At 35.1% G+C, this 21,026-nt stretch overlaps 1 protein-coding gene across 1 annotated transcript in view; it reads left to right on the top strand.

Annotated features, from left to right (window-relative positions):
- TNKS (tankyrase) overlaps window positions 1–21,026 on the top strand; it is a 176,230-nt gene that overhangs the window by 64,675 nt on the left and 90,529 nt on the right. The window contains exon 4 of the mRNA XM_060001288.1: window positions 20,671–20,707. Coding sequence (XP_059857271.1) covers window positions 20,671–20,707 — 37 coding nt within the window. The remainder of the gene's footprint in view (window positions 1–20,670; window positions 20,708–21,026) is intronic.

Below are 21,026 nucleotides of genomic sequence, written 5' to 3'. Positions count from 1 at the left end.
AATCAGTTAAGCTTTCAAGTAACCCACATTTACAAACTGTAAGTTGTTTAAACATAAGAACAGCTTATGAAAAGTTTTTATTGGTAGGATATGAGAGCAGCTTTCTTTTGATTTTGACCAATCATTTCTCTGTGGGCTAAAAGAAATGAAATGTATTTTTTCGATTGAAATGATGAAAGTATATATGATCACTTTACAATGTATTTATTACATAGTAGATTTTTTTTTTTATTCTACTGTATAATCTTGTTCACTAATTCCTTATTTGTTTGGCTATCTGGGTTTTCCTAAGTATTTTTCAATGAAAGACCTTATATCTTTTAATGATGTAGGATAACATAACGTGTATTTATTATGTTTTATGTGTTTAATGAAGTTCAATAACTTTTGTATTTACCTAATTTAATTAAGTGAGCTTAATTAACCACTGAGGCTATCCCTCAGAAACTATGGTGAGTTCTTAGTGTCATAATTAGGGAATTTTGCTTTGTGTTATGAGCCTACTGCTTAAGGGCTTGAATTGAAGAAGGTGCACAAGCAGAAGGACTTCTTTGAGTACTTGCAGTCCCTATACTTAGAATTTTTCATTCATTTTCCTTAAGACACTCGTTTACACATATGTCTTCCAGTAAACTCTATAAAGCTTGATGTCCCAACACAATTAGGAAAGATCAAGAGCAGTGGGAGATGTGCTCTTTATGTATTCAACAAAGGATAATTGCAGAAAAGCACTGTAGACCTCTGTAAATCTTTCCCACTACATCTGAATTCTTTAGCTGAAGAGTACTTATGCAGGGAATATACCAAAAGATCTCTCTGGTAATTTTGGTATTCCTACATCTTGATCATGCCAAGGTTAGGTTTATCCTTAAATACCTGGCTATATTATTTGAATTATTTATTGGAGAATCGTTCAGCCCTTGAACATTTTTAGTTAGACTATAATATTGGAAAGGAACTAAATCACTGCCGCCATTACATTCAATAATCTATTGGTTTTATGGATGGCAATGATAGGCAATTAAATTTGGCACAGGAAGAGTTCCCAAAGACAAGTTTATTATTTTTTTCACTTGTAAATGTTTGCTCAGATAATCAGTAGAAATAATTTTTTCATTATCAATTAAATGTTCTTTTTGAGAAAGAAAATAACACCTTATAAATGGGAACTGTTGTGACACATCTAGGCCACAGACAAAAACAAGGTCATTGTGAACTCACAACATAGTAAACATCTTCTTCAACTGGCTAATATACGTGACAGTTGCTTTTTTACCCAGCCATAGAATTGCCCCCATTTTCTAATGGCATACAATCTAGAACAAACCTTTGCTTCCTTATATCCTCCCCTGAAATATCTTAACTAAGCTCAAAAGCTATAATGGATTCTAACATAGTCTTACTGAGGTGCCTATGTTCCCCATGGCCTGTGTTCTCTCCCTCACTGTAACAAGTAACGTCCCAACTTGTTCAATGATAGCTGTGTTCCTAGTGGTCTTTGGCTGGAGGGCATCGACACTTTCCTTAAAGATATTTCTTAAGGTACAAATTATTCCCCTAACACTTAAAAGTCGAATGCTTTGTTAACTTTTTGTGTATTTATATTCAATTCAGCGTGTTTGTTAGTACTTACATGTTCAGACATTTTGATAGCTGTTAAGTATATAAGGATGAATAAGACACTGTCTCTGCGCTCTAGGAAATTTCAAACTGAGCCATTGTTATATTTTCACGTGTTAATAACAGTGAGTCTGATTTATTTATAAACCTCTTTCCTTTATAGATTCTACTCATTTTTTACCATGTTTCAACTGAAGGAAAAAGAAAATGCTTGAAAATTTGTTAACTTTGTGTAGGGTATGGAATTCTGGTTACCTTTGCCTAATATCGTGACAAGGGCTAAATTTTTGGAACTTATTCACAAGAACTCTAGTGCTACAGAATTTATAAAATAAACTCTTACTGAGAATGCATTTGTGTGTATGTGTGTGCGTGTCAGAGAAAAAGAGACAGGGAGAGACTGAGAGAGACATTTACTTTGTAACTCAGTCATAATGATTTACACAGAACCACCTGATGGCCAGTTATGATGATATAGTATGTGCCTTTCCTAAAAGAACTTCTGGAATTACTGTTAGTTCCAACATCTGCCCCAGGATATATCTATCTCCACAAGTCATTTTCAGTAAGATGTGAAAGTTTCTCAGTTCAGTCTATGTCATGAAAACTATAGGTCTTCATCTCGCACAAAGAGAATGAATCTTAGAGAATGAATCTTAAAGTGTTTCTTAGTTTCACTCTTCAACAAATAACCTTGCCAAGTCTTCTTATATTCCAAGGCAAATCAGTGGGCCGCTGGGATTTAAAATTTTTAACACTTCCAAATGGCTACAGATATTTCTTTACAAACTGCATATAGAAATGTTTGCCTTAAGTCTTTTAAGATTATCAAGATGAGAAAACATTAGGCTGTCAAGAAGCTGAAAATAGCTTACTGAAATTTTATACTAACTCACTCTTAGGTAGTCCTTGTCACGATTCTTGGGTAATTGTTTGCAGAAGCCTTTATACAAATGGCTGGTTCTATCAATTAAGCCACATTTACTCAAAATGAATGCATAGTATTTTTTGCTAGCACAGAATGAGAGCTTATGTGGGAAGAATCACTTTCAATATATGAATGGTGCTAGTTACCCTTAACTATAGCTTTCTCCAAAATGGATGTATTATCACATAATCACAAATTAGAAATGTTAAGTTATTTGAAGTAATTATCTACTTTTGTCACACCAAGATTTCTACAAACATTACTTAAGGTTTATTTGTGTCTGTATGCTATTTGGGCTGGGGACAAATAATTTGAGATGGTGGCGGGTGGGTCAGAATAATGTCATCTTTCATAAACACCGCTAGTCATGAACTATCGTAGCTGTAATTTGTCAGACTGTTTGTTCCCTTTATGTATAAAAAAGTTTTTTAATGTTGTCCTTGAAATAAGACTCAGTTTATTTTAGTTTAGAATATTAAATACCATTTTTTTCTTTCATTTTTTTTAGCTCTAATTTCTCATCAGGTCATTTCTGGAGATATTTTAAACTCTATTTAAAATGTATAATGGTACCTTTAGTAAAAACATGCTATCTCTTTCTAGCATATATAAACCTTGGTTTATAACTGTAAAGAAAATATGACTAAATAAATGTACATACTTTAGTGTCTCATAAAAATGTATGTAAACTCAAATCAAAATACAGAAAATGTATTGTTTTTAACCTCTTTTGGAGGACTACTATCACTAGCAGCCTGCTAGAAGTACACAATTACTATACTTCTTTATACCCTATTGTCATAAAGCAGCTGATTATACTATACTCCCATAATAGTAAAAAATGAATATTTTATCAAATTTATTTTTATATAGATTTTAAGTCAGTGAAATGAAAACACAGGTCAAGTAAAAACCAAAATCAGCTTTATTAAGCATAATTTAATATGAGAAATTTCGATAGGTTTGCTTTTTACCATATTTTTAAGTCATTTACAGAATCTTGGGAAGTCGGTTTTTATTTAAAAATATTTGCATTAGACATAGTCTTGAAAAGAAACATAAAAGAAATTTACGGTAATACCACTTCACACCCATTAGGATAGCTACTATTTTTTAAAAAATGAAAGAGAAAAAATAAATATTAACGAGAATGTGGAGAAATTGGAACCCTTGTGCACTGTTGGTGGGGAAGTAAATGATGCAGTGACTGTGAAAAACAGTATGGAGTTTCCTCAAAAATAAAAATAGAATGACTATGATTCAACAGTTCAACTTCTGGGTATGTATTCAAAAGAACTGAAGCAGAGACTCAAAGGAATATTTGTACACTCATGTTCATAGTAGCATTATTATAGCCAAAAGGTGGGGGCAACTCAAGTGTCCATCAAGAAATGAGTGGATAAACTAAATATAGTATATTCATAAAATGGAGTTTTATTCAGCCTTATAAAGGCCTACCATTCATAAGCCCAGTATTCTCCTAGAGAGAGAAAAGTAAGTTCTTTGCATAACATAAATGACTAAATGCTTGATTAGTTTACTATTGCTATTTATTTATTTTCTTATACTAATTCAAATAGCTCTCTCCTCAAAACTATTTGCCTTGCTTTCAGGAATAAAAGATATGTTCGAAAAAAAGCTAAAAAATAATAGGCAGCCAAACTTTTACTGGAAAGTACTGTTATATGTATATGCTTATAATAATTTTTTTTGACTGAATTAAAAGCATAACATTTTCATTCAACAATTTCAGATTGCCACATCAGATTTTGTGTTTGCTCATTCTGATTTATTTATAATGCAATTTTCTAAATCTGTATCCTAATCCTGTTCTATTGGTTTTTTTCAGGGGTTTCCTATGTAACCTCATAATACTTTCATTTTTAGTTCTAAACTTAGATACAGTAGACTCCTCTGTTGCAGTGGAGCTTCCTCTGGATAAGACATTCCTTTTAGGAAACATAGGCATCTCCAGGGATGGGAACGTGGGTTAGGTGTTCCTCTTTTTTAAAATACATTGAGCACTTACGGAGATATGAGAAAGAGTATAAAATATGGTCCCTGACTTCAAGGGGCTCAAGTTAGGCAAGGAAGACAGACCCACAAATTATTTTTCATACAATATATAAAGTGTTATGGAGCACAGAGGAAGGTGCAGTTGATTCTCTGCAGGAATTACTAAAGCCAAGAACTCAGCATTTACTGCACCTGGGTTGTTCTCTGTCCACTTCTGAGACTTAGTATTTTCTATCTAACATTTCTATGTATTTTTCCATTTAGAATATTTTGTTTTTCTGTACTTTTGATCAGTAGTGTCAAAAGAATACGGCCTAGACTAAAACCAAATGATCTTATTCAGTTTCACTCCCCAGTTACTTCTGGGTCATCTGTAAGCTTGGCAGGAAATAAATGCAATAAGCAAACTAAGCAAAAGGAAAAAAAAAATACAATTCTTCTTTAGCTTGTTCTCAGCAAGAACAGTATCATTCTACCGAATCAATAGCACTTTCTTCTGAATCCATCAGGAGGCATCAAGAATCATTATTCAGAATCAGAATCATTATTCAGAACTTGAACACAGTAAGTTGCTGTCTAGAATGAGGGTAAAAGTGAGTTTGCCTGTGTGCACACACTGGTTTGCTAGTTGTTTTTTAAAGTTAGAGCATGTATAACCTTGGAACCTTCTCCTGAAGATGGTAATAGGTAGTTGCTGATTTGAGTTTCAAATGTGCCCTTTCTTTAATTTTTCTAAGATACTAATTAATTTCTTGCTGCTAAAGAAGCAAGAAAAAAGGAAAAGGAAATGTATATCTCCAATCCACAAATCATAGATTTCTGAGCTTTATTTAGTGTTTAGCTGATACACTGGGGGCATATACGCCTACGCGCGCGCGCGCGCGCGCACACACACACACACACACACACACACACACACACGGGTATGGGTAATCAATAAACTAACCGCACTGATTCTGAGCTCAGGTTGGTGATGTCATTATTAAGAACCCAGAAGTAGGGATTCCCTGGTGGCGCAGTGGTTAAGAATCTGCCTGCAAATGCAGAGGACACAGGTTCGAGCCCTGGTCTGGGAAGATCCCACATGCCGCAGAGCAGCGGGTCCCATGCGCCACAACTACTGAGCCTGCGCTCTAGAGCCCGTGAGCCACAACTACTGAGCCCACGTGCCACAACTGCTGAAGCCTGCGTGCCTGGAGCCCATGCTCTGCAGCAAGAGAAGCTACCGCAATGAGAAGCCTGCGCACTGTGGCGAGGAGTGGCCCCCGCTCGCCGCAACTGGAGAGAGCCTGCGCACAGCAACGAAGACTCAACGCAGCCAAAGATAGATAAATAAATAAATAAATAAATTTATAAAAGAAAATAAAAGAAACCAGCAGTAACTCAGAAGAAAGGATTGCCCATCATTTTTATAGCAGTGGTACAGCCTTGTAAAGAAACATTGTTTTATGTGGCCTTGTCCGTGTCCTGTTGGAAACAGTCATTATCAGCAGGGCTGACTTGCACATCCTCAATATTTAACATAGTACTAATGTTAGATTGATTTTATCTTTAATTTACCTCAAACCTCATGCTATGTGCATATTAACCTTTAGTCACATTTCATAAGGATTGCTACATTGCAGAGTTGGTACATTTCTGTGGTAGATAGGTAAAAATATGTCAAAATTGATATGTATTTTATGAAATCATTATATATAATATAAAGTAAATCTAAAGTTAAAAATTAACAAAAAACAAAACATGTATGAAATATAGTAACAAATTCATATTTTTCAATATGGCTTATCATTATTGACACATGGGTATACTTGAAGCCTGCTTCTAGAAGTCAGTAAGTTACCAATTAGTTTATTACAGAACATCAAATATCTGTATGATAGGAGCTTACTACCGAAATATGCATCTTTCTTTTGGAATTAAGTTTTCTCTCTAATGAGGAAATGAGATTTACTCTTTGTAAGGTTCTATCAGTCTCGGTATGATTCTATCTCTTTGGGATATGGAAGAGAAGGGAGAATTCACTGCATTGTTTTTCTAACTATCTTTCTCTGAATAGCTTTCACTTTTTCTTGGAAATTATTTAAAACCTTCTATTTTTTCCACTACTTGATTAATGTTGTACATCAGTTTTTATAACTTTCTGCTCATGTTGTGATTACAACTTTCTAAGGACCCAGCAAAGTGTTTAGGACAGTGAGATAAAATGCCCCCCCCTTTTCATTATATTAAAGCCGTTTCATTATAGAGAAAGTTACTGGGGTATGGAGAAATCTGTTCTCTCAGTTCCCTTAAATGTTTTCAATCAAAATTCTTTCACTGATGCTAATGAAAAAGAGGTCCTATCTCCCTGATGATTTCAGGGGGAAATAATAAACAATTTTTAGTAAAGCAATTGCTTTAAAATTTGAAAAGCATTATTCTTACCATCATCGTCATCATCATTATCTTGTCTTGGAGGTTTACTGTAAGGAAAGCATTGTTGTGTGTTTTATTTATATTATCCCTGACCCTCAGAGCAACCCATAAGATAAGCTTTATCTTTCTCATTTTACAATGAGAAACAAGAAGCTCAGAGGAAGGTTAAATGATTTGGTCAAACTCACGAGGCTAGATAGTAGCTGACCCAGGATTTATTCAAAATTTCTGGCACAAATGGTAATGCTCCTTGATATGACTTACCAGTGATTCTCAAGCCAGGCCCAGGTCACGTGCCCCCGGTGGACATATGCACAAACCACCCCGATCTTTGTGATGAAAGTCATGAAGTTAGAGGAAGAAAAAAGATTAAAGACAGCAGTAATATACCATCCAGACTCAATTAGAGCATTTTACCTTCTCCTTTAAGTCTGTTCAGTCTTTTTTTTTTAATTCCAACATGCCATTAATACACTTTTCCTTATGAACTTTCAGCCATAATCAGTCCATTGTTGAATAACTTAAATGGTTAGAAATATTTCTCCCATTAATTAAGCCAAATACAGTAACTTCTTTTTGGAACTACATTGTATATGGCTAAGCATTTTTCTTTTGGAGAGCCTCCTCTGAAATACGGACAAGAGTAGACGGGACCCTTTGTATAACTGTAACCATCACCTCTACCACCTTAGTCTTTTATACTGTAAGCCAAATAGCCCCCCACCCAGTTTTTTAAAAAATTTATTTGTTTATTTTTTGCTGCATTGGGTCTTCGTTGCTGTGTACAGGCTTTCTCTAGTTGCGGCGAACGGGGGCTACTCTTCGTTGTGGTGCGCGGGCTTCTCATTGCGGTGGCTTCTTTTGTTGCAGAGCACAGGCTCTAGGCGCGTGGGCTTCAGTAGTTGCGGCCCATGGGCTCAGTAGTTGTGGCTCTTGGGCTCTAGAGCGCAGTCTCAGTAGTTGTGGTGCACAGGCCTAGTTGCTCTGTGGCATGTGGGATCTTCCCGGACCAGGGCTTGAACCCATGCCTCCTGCATTGGCAGGCGGATTCTTAAACACTGTGCCACCAGGGAAGCCCACGCTTTTTTTTTTTTTTAATTCTGCTGATACAGCATAAGTTTCCATGTGTTTTTTTGTAAATTTGTCACATTGATTCATTGAGTTTCCTGTCAGACCAGCTACAGAGTAGTTGAATCTGGGCTCATCTTAAGCCAGTTTTTAGTCTTTCTTGACTTACATATTTGAACAGTTGACTTTTTGTTTTGTTTTTACTCTAATAGCAGGACACTGTATTTATCCTAATTCTTTATGTTCTTCTTGTAATGCTTGCCATCAGTTGCCATCATTCTGTATCTTAAGATGGTCAGGTTCCTCAAGACCAGATTTTGTTCCTCCATGTTATCTAGATAGCCAGCTCTTCTTTTTTTTTTTTTCCAAATTTCCGTTTCTCTTAAGTTATTCAGCAGGAAGAAATGATGAATTTACCAAGTCCTTTGGTCTTTTGCCCAGGACTTTCAGAGTCACTAGAAATGGTCTCTATTTCTTTTGATACAGTTGTTCATCTCTACAAGATTCAGTAAAAGTGATTAGTGGTGTATTTGATATACTATCTAAGCATATTCTTAGTCACTTCTTTGCATTTGCATTCGAATGAGGTAGCCTTATAAAAAGCTGTGCTATACCCATGAATCATCATTAACCATACTGGTCCCTTTCTCTGGATACTGTAGTATGTTGCAAGGCTTCTTCAGTCCTTAATACCTATGCATTCTCATCATTATTGCATACATCTTTGAAAGACCTAGATTACCTACTAAGAAAAGCCTCATTTTTGCATTATTCTGGTCATTAATGCTCAATACTTCTTAGGTATTACTCACCTCTGAGTTTCCAGTCTTCTCACCTGCTTCATTATTGGATTCTTTCCCGCTCCCAACCTCATTTATATCTGTTTTTACTGCTCTCCTTCTCTCTTATTCTTCCACTTCCCTTTCCCTTTTCTTCTCTCTCCCATGCATCACTCCACCCCTACCAAATAAATGTCCAGAAGTCATGCTCTGAATCGGGAGTTCCTTATACCTAGGAGAGTCCTTACATCACTCAGAGGGAATTTGCTCCTCCATAGTGACAGTGTTTACCAAGTTTTGTAATCTTCCAGCTCATGATAGTTTTAGATGCGCACTGTCCAGTACAGTAGCTACTGGCCACAGATGGCTATTGGACATGTGAAACAGGCCTAGTGCCACATGTTGAAATGATAATATTTTAGATATATTGGATGAAATAAAATATCTTATTAAAATTAGTGCCCTCCGTTTACCTTTTTTTAACATGTCTAATAGAAAATTTTTAATTACATATGTGCTTTGAATTATGTTTCTACTAGACAGCATTTTTAGATACTCTAAACTAAAAGGAAATAAATAAAGAGATTATTCATTAGCACAATGGAAAGAGAAAAATAAATTACACATGAAAAAAATAATAAAATGCATAGCATTCCGGAGCCATTTTGGATCGGCACATCTCAATAGGCCCAGAGAGCTTTGCTATACTATTGTACAGTCTGGTCTAGGTTCAAAATAATTGCCCCTGATTTGTCAAGAAATGTTAAATTATATTTTGAATAATCCATTTTTGAATGCATAGAAGTGTTTAACGTATTTCAGAAAGAAATTCCCTCAAGAGCAGGAGAATTAAAATGCTAAATTAGCAGTATGTTGAAAACTTGGCTATCTAGAGTGATTTAGCCCTTGACTTTTCCAAGACAATTAATTTTTATGGTTGCAGCTTTTAAATAAGGCTAAGTGATAATTTTTATATGAAGGTAGTTGATAAATTTATGGGGGCAAAAATAAGCCCATCAAAGAGTAAAAGTACCAAAATATTCAAAACCAGTTTTTTTCATCAGAAATGTTTCTTAATGTTTGATGTGAAGTATTTATATTAAAATTATTTCAAAAAATTAATTTTTGTTGTTTGTTATTAAGATTAGTATACAGATTTCATCTCTTCATTCAAGGAACTTTCATATGTAGTACCTGCAATCTCTGTCTTTGGTCATCTTGTTTAGAAATGGTAGTAATTGTCTCTCATAGGCAATTTCTACAATAAAGTTATGGATAGTACAAAACTAAAACCTAACCATGGAAAACAGATTAATATTTTGAACAACGTGGCAGGGTTGTATGCATGAAGCGATATATATCACGGTTAATCCAAGCAGCTTTCTGAAATATAAGAGGAACAAGGAAGTTCTGAATAACCATCTACTGAAAAGATAATATCAAGCATTGATATAAATCTAATTTCTGCTAAGAAATTCATATTAGCACACACAAAAGACATGACACATGTCAAATCTGTTGACACAGATTTTATTATTGATATACAATTATCTTATACATGTTTCTGATAGAATTGTTGCTGTCCTGTTTTGCTAGATATTTAAAATAAAAATGGAACTAGACAATAAAACTGATACTAAGGGATGGGGTTAAATATATTCCAGGTAAGAAAATTAAAATGTACAGTTGACATGTGGCTTCCTGCTTCTATACATAGGAAAATATATCCCAGTAAGATATGTAATTTTAAGATTATCTGAAATTGAACATCTACTTCTGTTTCCCCAGTTTGCTACTTCAAATAAAGATGTTTTTCCTGATTTACATTTAGACAGACTTGAAACAATTTCCCAAAGCAAAATACTACGGAATAATTTTTCCCCCAAAATTGCAAATATGTCCTCTTCATTTCCTCAACTTTAAAATCTTTCCTCCATATTTTTCTGAAGTAATAAACTTCCTCATATATCTCCTTCTCAGTTGAACAAAATAAGAAAAGAAGATAAAAGTCTAAGAAGAAAGTCAAAATCAGTGGTTATCATGTTAGTACACTAGCCCATTATAGTAACTTTATAATAAGAAAGTAGTTAAGTAAATTAAGTGAATGCTCATCTGTATTGGATTTTTTTTTAAGCTAATATTATGCTCAGGAAAGGAGCAAACTGGCCTTCTAGACATTATACATTAGTACCTCTCTTATAGTCTTTTATTTTTTCTAAAACTACTTCTCTTGGAGAACATTTTCTTTAATATGTCTGAAACGCCTCCTAGGTGAACTATGAACTCTCAATGTCTGTCTTGAAATTGGCTGTGCAAGAATCAAAGATTGTAGTTTCAACATCTAAATAATTAAATAAATTAGATATATTATTTAAATAGATTATTCTAATTTAATGGACATTCTCAGTATATGAAGTCTGAGTCTGCGGTAATATATCCATTAAGCAGAAGCTGAATTAGCAAAGTGTTGCTACTGTGAGCATGTTCAGAAAGATTATTGGGTGAAGTATTAATCTAAGATTGAGATGTAAATATTTTAAATTTTACCATTCATAGCATGATATCCCAGGTGACACATAAAACTAACACATCAAATATAAGCTCTGCTGCATTGTGATGCATTCAATGCCTTCTCTCTACTTGACATTCTTTCCATTCTTACTGCCACCATTTACGTACTTTTCTTCTCACCATCTTGCTACAATAGCCCTGTAACTAATCCCCAGTGTCTCCAGGTCTTAGTTCATTGAGCTACCAGGTTAAGTTCAGCTTTACTTAGTTTACTCCCCTGCTCAAAAAGAAAGAAAAGAAAAGTAAACGAAGAGTTCCTATACCTTACAAAATCATGTTAAACTCTACAACCTGGGCTTCCCTGGTGACGCAGTGGTTGAGAGTCCGCCTGCTGATGCGGGGGACACGGGTTCGTGCCCCGGTCCGGGAAGATCCCACATGCCGCGGAGCGGCTGGGCCCGTGAGCCATGGCCGCTGAACCTGCGCGTCCGGAGCCTGCGCTCTGCAATGGAAGAGGCCACAGCAGTGAGAAGCCCGTGTACCGCAAAAAAAAAAAAAAATACTGGCAAAGGACATGGATTCTTGTCCTAGCTTTGCCACTGTATAGTTTTAAATTTTTAGGCAAGTTATTTACTTATTTTGGGTCTTAACTGAGTCATGTATAAAATAAGGATATCAAACTAGTTTATCTTGCCAAGCTTGCCTTAAGATTATATTTAGAATCAATGAGTGTAAGTCAGAGGTACTTTTTTTTTTTAACAGCAGTTCTTTTTTTTTAACAGCAGTTCTTAACTTCATAGACTCCATAGATTCTGTAAAAACTCTTAAAACTGTAGGCAAAAATTTGAGTTTATCTTCATATGTGCAAAGAATTTTCTCCCTACGGAGAGGGTCTAAAGCTGCTTTCATTAGCTCCTTAAAGTGCTTCGTGACCCCCCCCAAAGTTAGGAACTATTATTTACCTGATCTAAATCTTTTATTAACACAGACATACACACACTCAATGCCTCAATCTCTCTCTCACTGTCTGGTGAATATCTCAAAGCTTTAAGAACATAGTGCTTAGCTCTGTCATCTTCTGAAAGTGGTCCTCAACATCTTTTCCTTAACATACCTGACAGATAATGTTTACACATGTGATATACTTCTGTCAGTGACAGCTGTGCATTGCAACGTGCTAAATGAATAATATATTCTATGGATTTGATACCGTTCCTCGTGTTCTAGCTCTGTCCATCACTTTTGTCCTACTAACTCAAGATTCAGTACATGATACAGTAGTAGTAGCTGTGTTATACTTGGCATATTATAGATAGTGAATATATATTTGTTAAATAAATATGTTATTCAAAGGAGAACTAATAAATGAGTGGCATTAAAAGAGAGAGAGAGAGTTTGAATGAGAAAGATTATGCCCAGGATAAAATACCATTACTCAGACTTCACTAAGTTTAATTAACTCTAACCCTGAATAAGAGATTTAGTGATACTTTGGGGGAAATATAAGAAAAAAATAAGCATTTGCAGCTTAAAGAAGTAAATCATAATTGGTGCTTCCTGAAAAGACCAAAATTGCAAAGTTACTACATCTTTCAGAGACTTTGTAAACAGGACAAAATATACAAAGAATAAAATGCAATCATATGCAATAATTACAGTGAAGACAAGACAGTTCTTACATCATTCAAAAAGTAGTCACTTGTACTTCTGCATTAGCCTTAGTTTCCTTAATTCCTTATATTTGGTGTAAGAAGGCAGAGGTCTGACTATCCCAAATAGGTGTCTCACCAAACTTCTGGCCCTCAGTAGGCTGATGCATTGAGGGGCTGAGCATCCTGATAAGAGCAAGGACTGCAGGAAAGTAATTTCCTTTTCACAGATAACAGTATGGTTCCTATAAATCAAAATATGCTTTGTTCATGTGTTCTCGTAGCTCTAAGATCGCAGGTACTACATACAAAACAGTTCCTTGAATGAAGAGATTAAATTTGTATATTCTCCCTATTTCAAAAAAAGTACAAAAGACAGAACAAGTGAGAAATGAAGAACTAGAAGCTGTGCAAATTAGTTCAGTTTTTAGGTGAATTGCCCTCAAAAAGAGGCAAGATTGGGATTTCTAGCTGTGAGGTTGAGATTTCTAGCAGTACAGTACTGTCATATTTCTCATTAGTCAACTTTTTCTCTTTTGTTCTTTTTCCTTTCTGTAGGTGGTGTGATTATATTCCAGAATAAAGAATTTTTCAAATTTTAAAAGAGATGTGATTTGTCAGTTTCTTATAAAGTTAAACATACATTTACTGTACATCCCAGCACCCACACACCTAAGTATTTGCCCAAAGGAAATGAAGACATAGGTCCATACAAAATCCTGTCTGAATTTTTACAGTAGCTTTATTCATAATCACCAAAAGCTGGAAACAGCCCACATGTTGATCAGCTGGTGAATGGATAAGCAAATTCAGGTGCATTCATGTAATGGAATACTGCTTGATAGTCAAAAAGAACAAATACTGGTAGTCCAGAACATGAATGAATCTCAAAAGCATTTATACTAAGAAAAAGAAGCCATACTTAAAAGTCTACATATCCTGTGATTCCATTTATATGACATTCTATAAAAAGTTAAACTACAGAGAAAGATTAGATTAGTGGTTGCTATTGGGTTGGGATAGATTGATTACAGAGGGGCCTGAGGGAACATTTTGGGTGATGGAGATGTTCAAATTTTGAGATAGTGGCTACACAGCTGTATAAGTTTGTCAAAATTCATAGAACTGTACATTTGAAAAGGTTGAATTTTAATGTATGTAAATTGTACTTCAGTGAGTAAATAAAATATTAAAAGACACAGCACATGTACTATATCATAAAATATCCCAGAGGAGTCTGGGCTTAACCCTATAATCAAACATTAATGTATATGATAGCTGTGTATACCAGGTGAGTCAAGTTTTGCTGCCAAATGAATTTTTAGAGCTTTGGGGATTTTGAATTGGCACCTAAGAAATTGTGGGTTGATTGCTATAGAAGAAGGATCCCTGATATAGAGCAAAGAATGTAAAACTATTGGCCTGTTTTGGATCAAATACTATTTTACTTTACCAGACCATTTTTGGACAGCAAACATTGTGATAGTAAAGAATCAATATCCCAGTTCTCTCAGCCCTGACCAGCCATTTACACAGATAGTTGATGGCTTAAGCAGTGGTGGGCGTTCCAAGCACCCAGATACCACACCATACATGGCATCACAATCTGACATGCTTAGAATGAGATCTCATTCCTTCCTTCCTACCTTCCCTCCCTCCCTCCCTTCTTATTTTCTTTGTGACGTATCAAAAGATCTTTTAAAGTACAGGCACAGTTTGCAGAATGTCTCATTGGTTAACAATGTGCATTAGGAATACCTCTCCTGGTTTTTAATACCAAACTTTAGAGAATGCATATATATTATAATACAATATTTTTTTGGCCAGTGTGTGTTTGTAGTTATGTCCCAGATTTTAATACTTCCGTTTTTAACAAACAAACAAACAAATCTGTGAAAAGTCTTGAGTTACATTCCAAATACAATTGACAGAATGTCAGAAGCAGGTATAAATTATTTGAAACCCCACTTAAGTGTCCATAAATGGGATGCCTATCTAAGATGTCACTGGGGCTAAGTGAAGACATACTACTGCATACAAAGAAACTGGTTGGTAACAATCATTTATTGACTTCATTATATGGTTTTTTTGCAGAGCCTTTGTTATGTCTGAGTGTAATTTTGTGTTTTTTAATGTTTTAGGACCTTGGTTTAGGTTTTTTGTTAACATGTAATACATTATAATTTTTATCGTTTAAATATTATAAGATAATATAGTTGCATTTGGGGGCCTTTTATCTTCGAAAATTGATTTTCAGCTGCCCTGCAGGGCAGGATGTGTGGGACACCTCCATTTTTCTAAAGAACTGGAAAATTCTTCTCAAGCTGCACTGTACTGGACAGCCAGCTTGGAGTTTACGTTAGTACTGCAGCACAGGTTTAATGTTAGCGAATTAGAAAGGTCAGAGTTGTAGGGAGCAGAAGACAGGAAGGATCTCCACCAGGAAAATACTCTATTCAAGCCTAAAATTTTAAAGCCCCCAATTATTCCTTGTTTAGAATCGATGTGGAGCGTTTAGTTTGATCGTGATTCTAGACTTCTCTAATGCTGTGGACTTTGAAGCCAGAATCAGAATGAGTGGGAAGATTGATAGGTTTCAGAAGTTGGAAGAAGGCATAGAGGACTCTTAATACTTTGTAATTTTTTCCCAACATTGTCCTGAAAATATTTATGAAAGATTTCAGAGAACGAAATAATAATTCAATTGACAATTGAAATAAGTAATTCAAAAAATAATTTCAGAGAGAGGATGCAGATCATTCCTGGGGCCATGTGTACATATAGTAGATACCAGCCTGTCTGAAAATTGCTTTTGGTGGAAGACCTAGCTTAACATCTTGAGATTAGATTACTTCCTGGTGCTTCAGTGAAATTCCTTCCACAACTACGTGGCTGCTTCTAAAATATCAAATCTATTCGTGGAAACACAATGGATTATGTCACCCAAATTAATATTTTATTCCCCATATTGGCTGTCAGTTTAGTTACGAGAATCAGTTCATCTCTTGTATTTGTTGGCAGCTTGATGAGAAAGTATCTATATGAGAATTAGCAATTCATGGTACTACTTAGCCCTCAGCAACAAAAGGGTCCCTAAACTTGATAATTGAGATTCTTGATTGAAGTCTTTACGTAGCTCTTACCTTGAGATACCTAAAGCATGAGGAATTAACACATGCTGTGGGAAATGCAAAATGTATTGGTCATTTTAATAGACCTGGAATACATTGTCTTCATTCCTACCTATTCCCTTGGTCCAAAATGTTAAAACAAACTAGAAGGTAAAACTTTTTTTTTTTTTTTGGCCCATGTTTACAAGCTCATGTGAAAGTTCCCTGCTTTAAAGTAGTTTTGATGGAAATATTTGGCTTATGTTATATAAATATGTTCAACCTGTTTAAAGCTAGTTGTTGTCATTGGTTTTAAAATTGTTTTATTACTATTATTGTTGTGTTACTCTTTTGTTTACATCGATTTTTCCAAAACGCAGATTTGGTTAGTTTCTGCTCACGTTAGCCTTTTTTCAGGGCTTGACAGATAGTGAATAATACTCAGTGAAACCTTAGGCAATTCATTTAATTGTCTTGGTGTCAGTTTCATTAACTGTAAATAATATGTTGATGATCCCTTAGGAAAGCTATTCTGAAATTGGGGATGAGGTGACAGGAGAAAGGTGACTTTCAAGTTACACCCCCCCCCCTCACTGCATATAACAAGAGATGTTACTGATAGGCATATATTATGCATGGTTTCAAAGTAGAGAAAAGAAAGGTCAAAATTCTTTTTTAGTCCTTTATTGCTTTAAGAATTTATGATTCTGTGTTCATAATTTTTCCATGTTGTTCCATCTCAACAAAACCAAATGACTTATTTTTAGAAAACTTAGTCTGCTTTGATCCTGTCAGTTGCTAAAGAAAAGAACGAAAGCCCCTTAAGATGTTGAAATTGAGATAAGTCAATAATTATCACGTCTATTTATTGATTCAGGTTTTATTCATTTTTATTCAAAAAGTAATTTTGCCTTCACAGTAAGTGAAAGAGAAGTTGTTTCTAACTACCTCAGAGAAATACAAAGGGGAGCTTTATTTTTAACCTTTATTTTTTAACTTTCATTTTTAACCTTCTTTCTGATAACATATTGATACTTTTTAACACATTAACTCATATCTCTGCCCCCCGACTGTGTGTGTGTGTGTGTGTGTGTGTGTGTGTGTGTGTATTTATCTTTACATGCATCCTATCAATACTTAGTTTACTAATAAAAACAGTTCAGATTTTGGAAAGTAAACTTTGTGGCTTGCTTATTTTTTTTTTAGCCCCACTTATTTTATTCTAATCAAAGAAAAATATTTTAAGCCATCTGTTTTCTCCGTTTCTGGCTGCTATTATCTTGACTATAATTGCCTAGTTTCCCTTCTGGCTGATCTATTGCTAGCCTTTATCTGGATGTTATTAAAGAATATAAATGGTCCGCAGAGCACCGGAGTCTCAGCCAGAATATTTTCAGATTCGCAGCTAAAATGAAATAGAACTAGGGGTTCCACTGTTAAGTAAGCAGCTCGGATTTGTTGTCAGAGTGTGTGAGGGACTCTAAGTTCATTACGCTACTTATTTCTGCGATGTAGCATTTGAAAAATAGCTTTGAATGTTTATGGATGGTGGTCCTCGGGCACCAGATAGTGGATGTTGGAATGTATTGCAGAAAAGCTGAATAAGTACGAGGAACTCTAACAGTGAAAGTAGAAAGTCATTTGTAATACCTCCGTCTGACACTGTTGGGTGCACTTATATGTTTCCTTTTGAAAGCTTTGGTTTATTATCAGTTTATCCATGAGGGAATAACTTTTTTTTTTTTTTCAAAAAGTGCCCTTTGGAGAAAATATCAAGCTATACTTGATGAGAAGCTTATGTATGTAGACTGATGTGAACTTTGGAGATGCCAGATACTTTGCAGTTTTATTTCCTAGCTTACTGAAGTCATGTTTCACTATGACTTCAATTTCAGTAGTAGCTGCTTTCAGATCTCAATTTCAGTATGATTACTGTATATCAGGAAATGTATACTTACACCAAAATATAGACTGTGTCAGAATTGATTGTCTTCACCTCCCTTTACCCCGTTTGGGCCACTTTCCTCCCCAAGAAAAGTTCACTGGAGTAGAATATGGGAATATTTTAAATAATCACAAAGCATATAGATCTTTAAATATACTTTGCACTCTACTTGTTAACATATTTCAGTATTTCCTCATTGTTTTCAAAATAAAGTTCAAACTTCTTAGAGTGCCATTCATGTGATCTATTTCTTCTCTGCCTCATTCTTACCCATTCCCCTGCAAATGTGCTTTGTTTCAGGTTTACTGAGCAGCCATTGCCCCTCTCATTTCTTTTACTTTGGTTGCTTCCTTCTCCCTCACGCTTCTTCACCGGAGGATCACCTGTTCTTCCTTTAAAAACTCTGCACAAGTTTTCCTTCTTCCAGGAAACCTTCCTTGAACTACAATTATCCTGCATCTTATTAATCCTACTTAGACTAGCCTTTAAACTCTTCATAGCATAAGACTCATTTCCTACTCTCATCGTTTGTTTACTTGTTTGTCTTGTTTAATAGACTATTATTCCTTGAGTTTAGAGATGATAGTTTCTTTTTTTGGTTTTGAATCTGGCCTATAGGCCTTTCAAATAATTGTTTGCTGACTGACTAAATGAATGACTTTTATAGATTATCCCATAATTTCACTTATTTTGCTCTTGATTCTTAAGGCGTTTGAGGGTATGGGTCATACCATTATCTCAGAAGGAGATTCTTAAACTGACTCATTCACTTCCATATTGCCACCTAAAATATTTAATAAAGGTAGGTCTTTGGTTTTGGGAAGAAAGAACCTTATTTGTGGGGGATTAGAATAATGTAAATCTTAAACTGTCAATCAGTTAAAGAATCTGGAATACAATACATGGGAAATTAGAAAGACCGACTCTTATCATGAAGCATGCATTCTAGCTTATCCATGTATATTGTTGAGCCCGTGACTTTATTGGTATATAAAATTCCCTTAGGAGAGACTAGATATTTAACAATTTTTTCCTTATTTGAAAATAACTGCTTACAGTTTCTAGATTTTAATAAAATCTTAATCTAAGAATCAAGACAAAAGTTTAAAGAAATATTTGCTAATGAAGGGTTATAGAATTTAAACATGTGCTTGATGGTCCTGAGATGTCCTTAAAATATTTGCATCAGGGCTTCCCTGGTGGCTCAGTGTTTGAGAGTCCGCCTGCCGATGCAGGGGACACGGGTTCGTGCCCTGGTCCAGGAAGATCCCACATGCCGTGGGCTGGGGCCGTGAGCCATGGCCGCTGAGCCTACGCGTCCGGAGCCTGTGCTCCGCAACGGGAGAGGCCACAACAGTGAGAGGCCCGCGTACCGCAAAAAAAGAAAAAAGGAAAAAAATTTGCATCAATATTCTGCATTCTGTAGCAAAATAAACAAAATGCAAAGAAATCCATATTTATAAGTGATAAGATTTGTTAAAGTAGTTTAAGCTTATTTCTTAATAGAATTATAACATTTTCATCTAAAATTTTATTTTTTGTATGTATACTTAATATTTGCCTTCACATAATTACTTGCTTAGACATTTTGTATAATTATTTCTTTAATGATATAGCAAACTGAGTCAGCATATTATAGCTGAATCATGGTCCTGGCTGTTCCTTTTATTTATTCAGTGAGCAAACTCTATATTACTAAAATTCCTTCAGTTGTGCTTGCAAAGACTTGTTTGTTAGTTCTTGAATGCCCTAAGAAATTTGTATTGAAGATTCTAAATTATATACCTATTTTCAGTCTGTGATATATTAAAAAATAGAATGGAGAAAAATTATTCACATCTTAATAGTTGGATGTCTGCTTATTCTCAGAGACCCCAGTCTCCTTTTAAAAAATATTTTTAAGATTCATTGTTGTTAAACTTTGGTATTGAATTTGTATAAAGTGTAGGTTGCAGCACGTTAGAATATTATTGTCATTTAGGAATGTATTCACTGTTTTGGTTTTTAGAGCACTGCCTCCAAGGGGTTCATAGCATTTGGTACGTAGTTCACGTATTTCTAGTCTACAGACCTACCCTATCGAGGCAAAGGCTTCTTGATCCTGATATTTTTTTTCTTCTGCTATAAAGCTCAGCAATGGTAATTAATGTGTGGTTTTTTTTGACAAAACTTTCCATGTCATTACAAATAAAACTGAGGTTTTTTGAAGACTAGTAATTTGTACCTTTAAAGAGCCACATTTTGCTTTTGTCTCAGAATGTATTATGCTTCACAAGTATACTGTGACAGCCTGAATAGAAAAGGGGGGAGGGGACATTGTCTTCAACTGGCATGCTGTTATCAGAGGGAATGTGTTTCTGGACACGAGATTTAGCATTCATTGGTCGTCTGAAGAAAGCTATTTCATCTGAGGATTGGACAAGAAGCTGCGTCAATTTGCTGCCCGTCTCCAAGGCACTGGTGATGCTGCCTTCACAAGCTGGCTAACGTCACGGCTCCATCACCCAGCGGGGTGTGGACTCTCTTTTTCTGTTCTTTTCTATTTAATTCTCTATTTGCTGCCTACTGCATTTCTTAATCTGTCTTCTGCCAAATGCTAACAGCATGATATTTTGCAATCATCTAGGTGAATACAAGAAAGACGAACTCCTAGAAGCTGCTAGGTAAGTGATTCCATTCATTTTAAGTGAGTATAATGCATTTAAGGGAGAAAAGGAGGAGGGCAGGTGGAGGACTGTAAAAATTATAACATGTTATTGTCTTGCTTGGATTTTATACGATAATGCGGGTAAGACCTTATACTAAATCTTTGTATACTTTATTTTGCACGATTAGTGTATTAAATGAGACTGTCTTTCAATATGGTGATGATTGTAAGGTTAATTTTATTTGGAACATTTCTTAAGGTAACTGCAAACCCGAGTTGCCGAGCTTTTCGAATGATATTCTTGGAGTATTTAAATACCTATATCTTTATTTTTC

This window comes from Delphinus delphis, chromosome 21 (assembly GCF_949987515.2).
Source record: "Delphinus delphis chromosome 21, mDelDel1.2, whole genome shotgun sequence".
Lineage (NCBI taxonomy): Eukaryota > Metazoa > Chordata > Mammalia > Artiodactyla > Delphinidae > Delphinus > Delphinus delphis.
The sequence above is the reverse complement of the archived record's forward strand: the minus strand, read 5'-3'. Positions and strand labels throughout refer to the sequence as shown.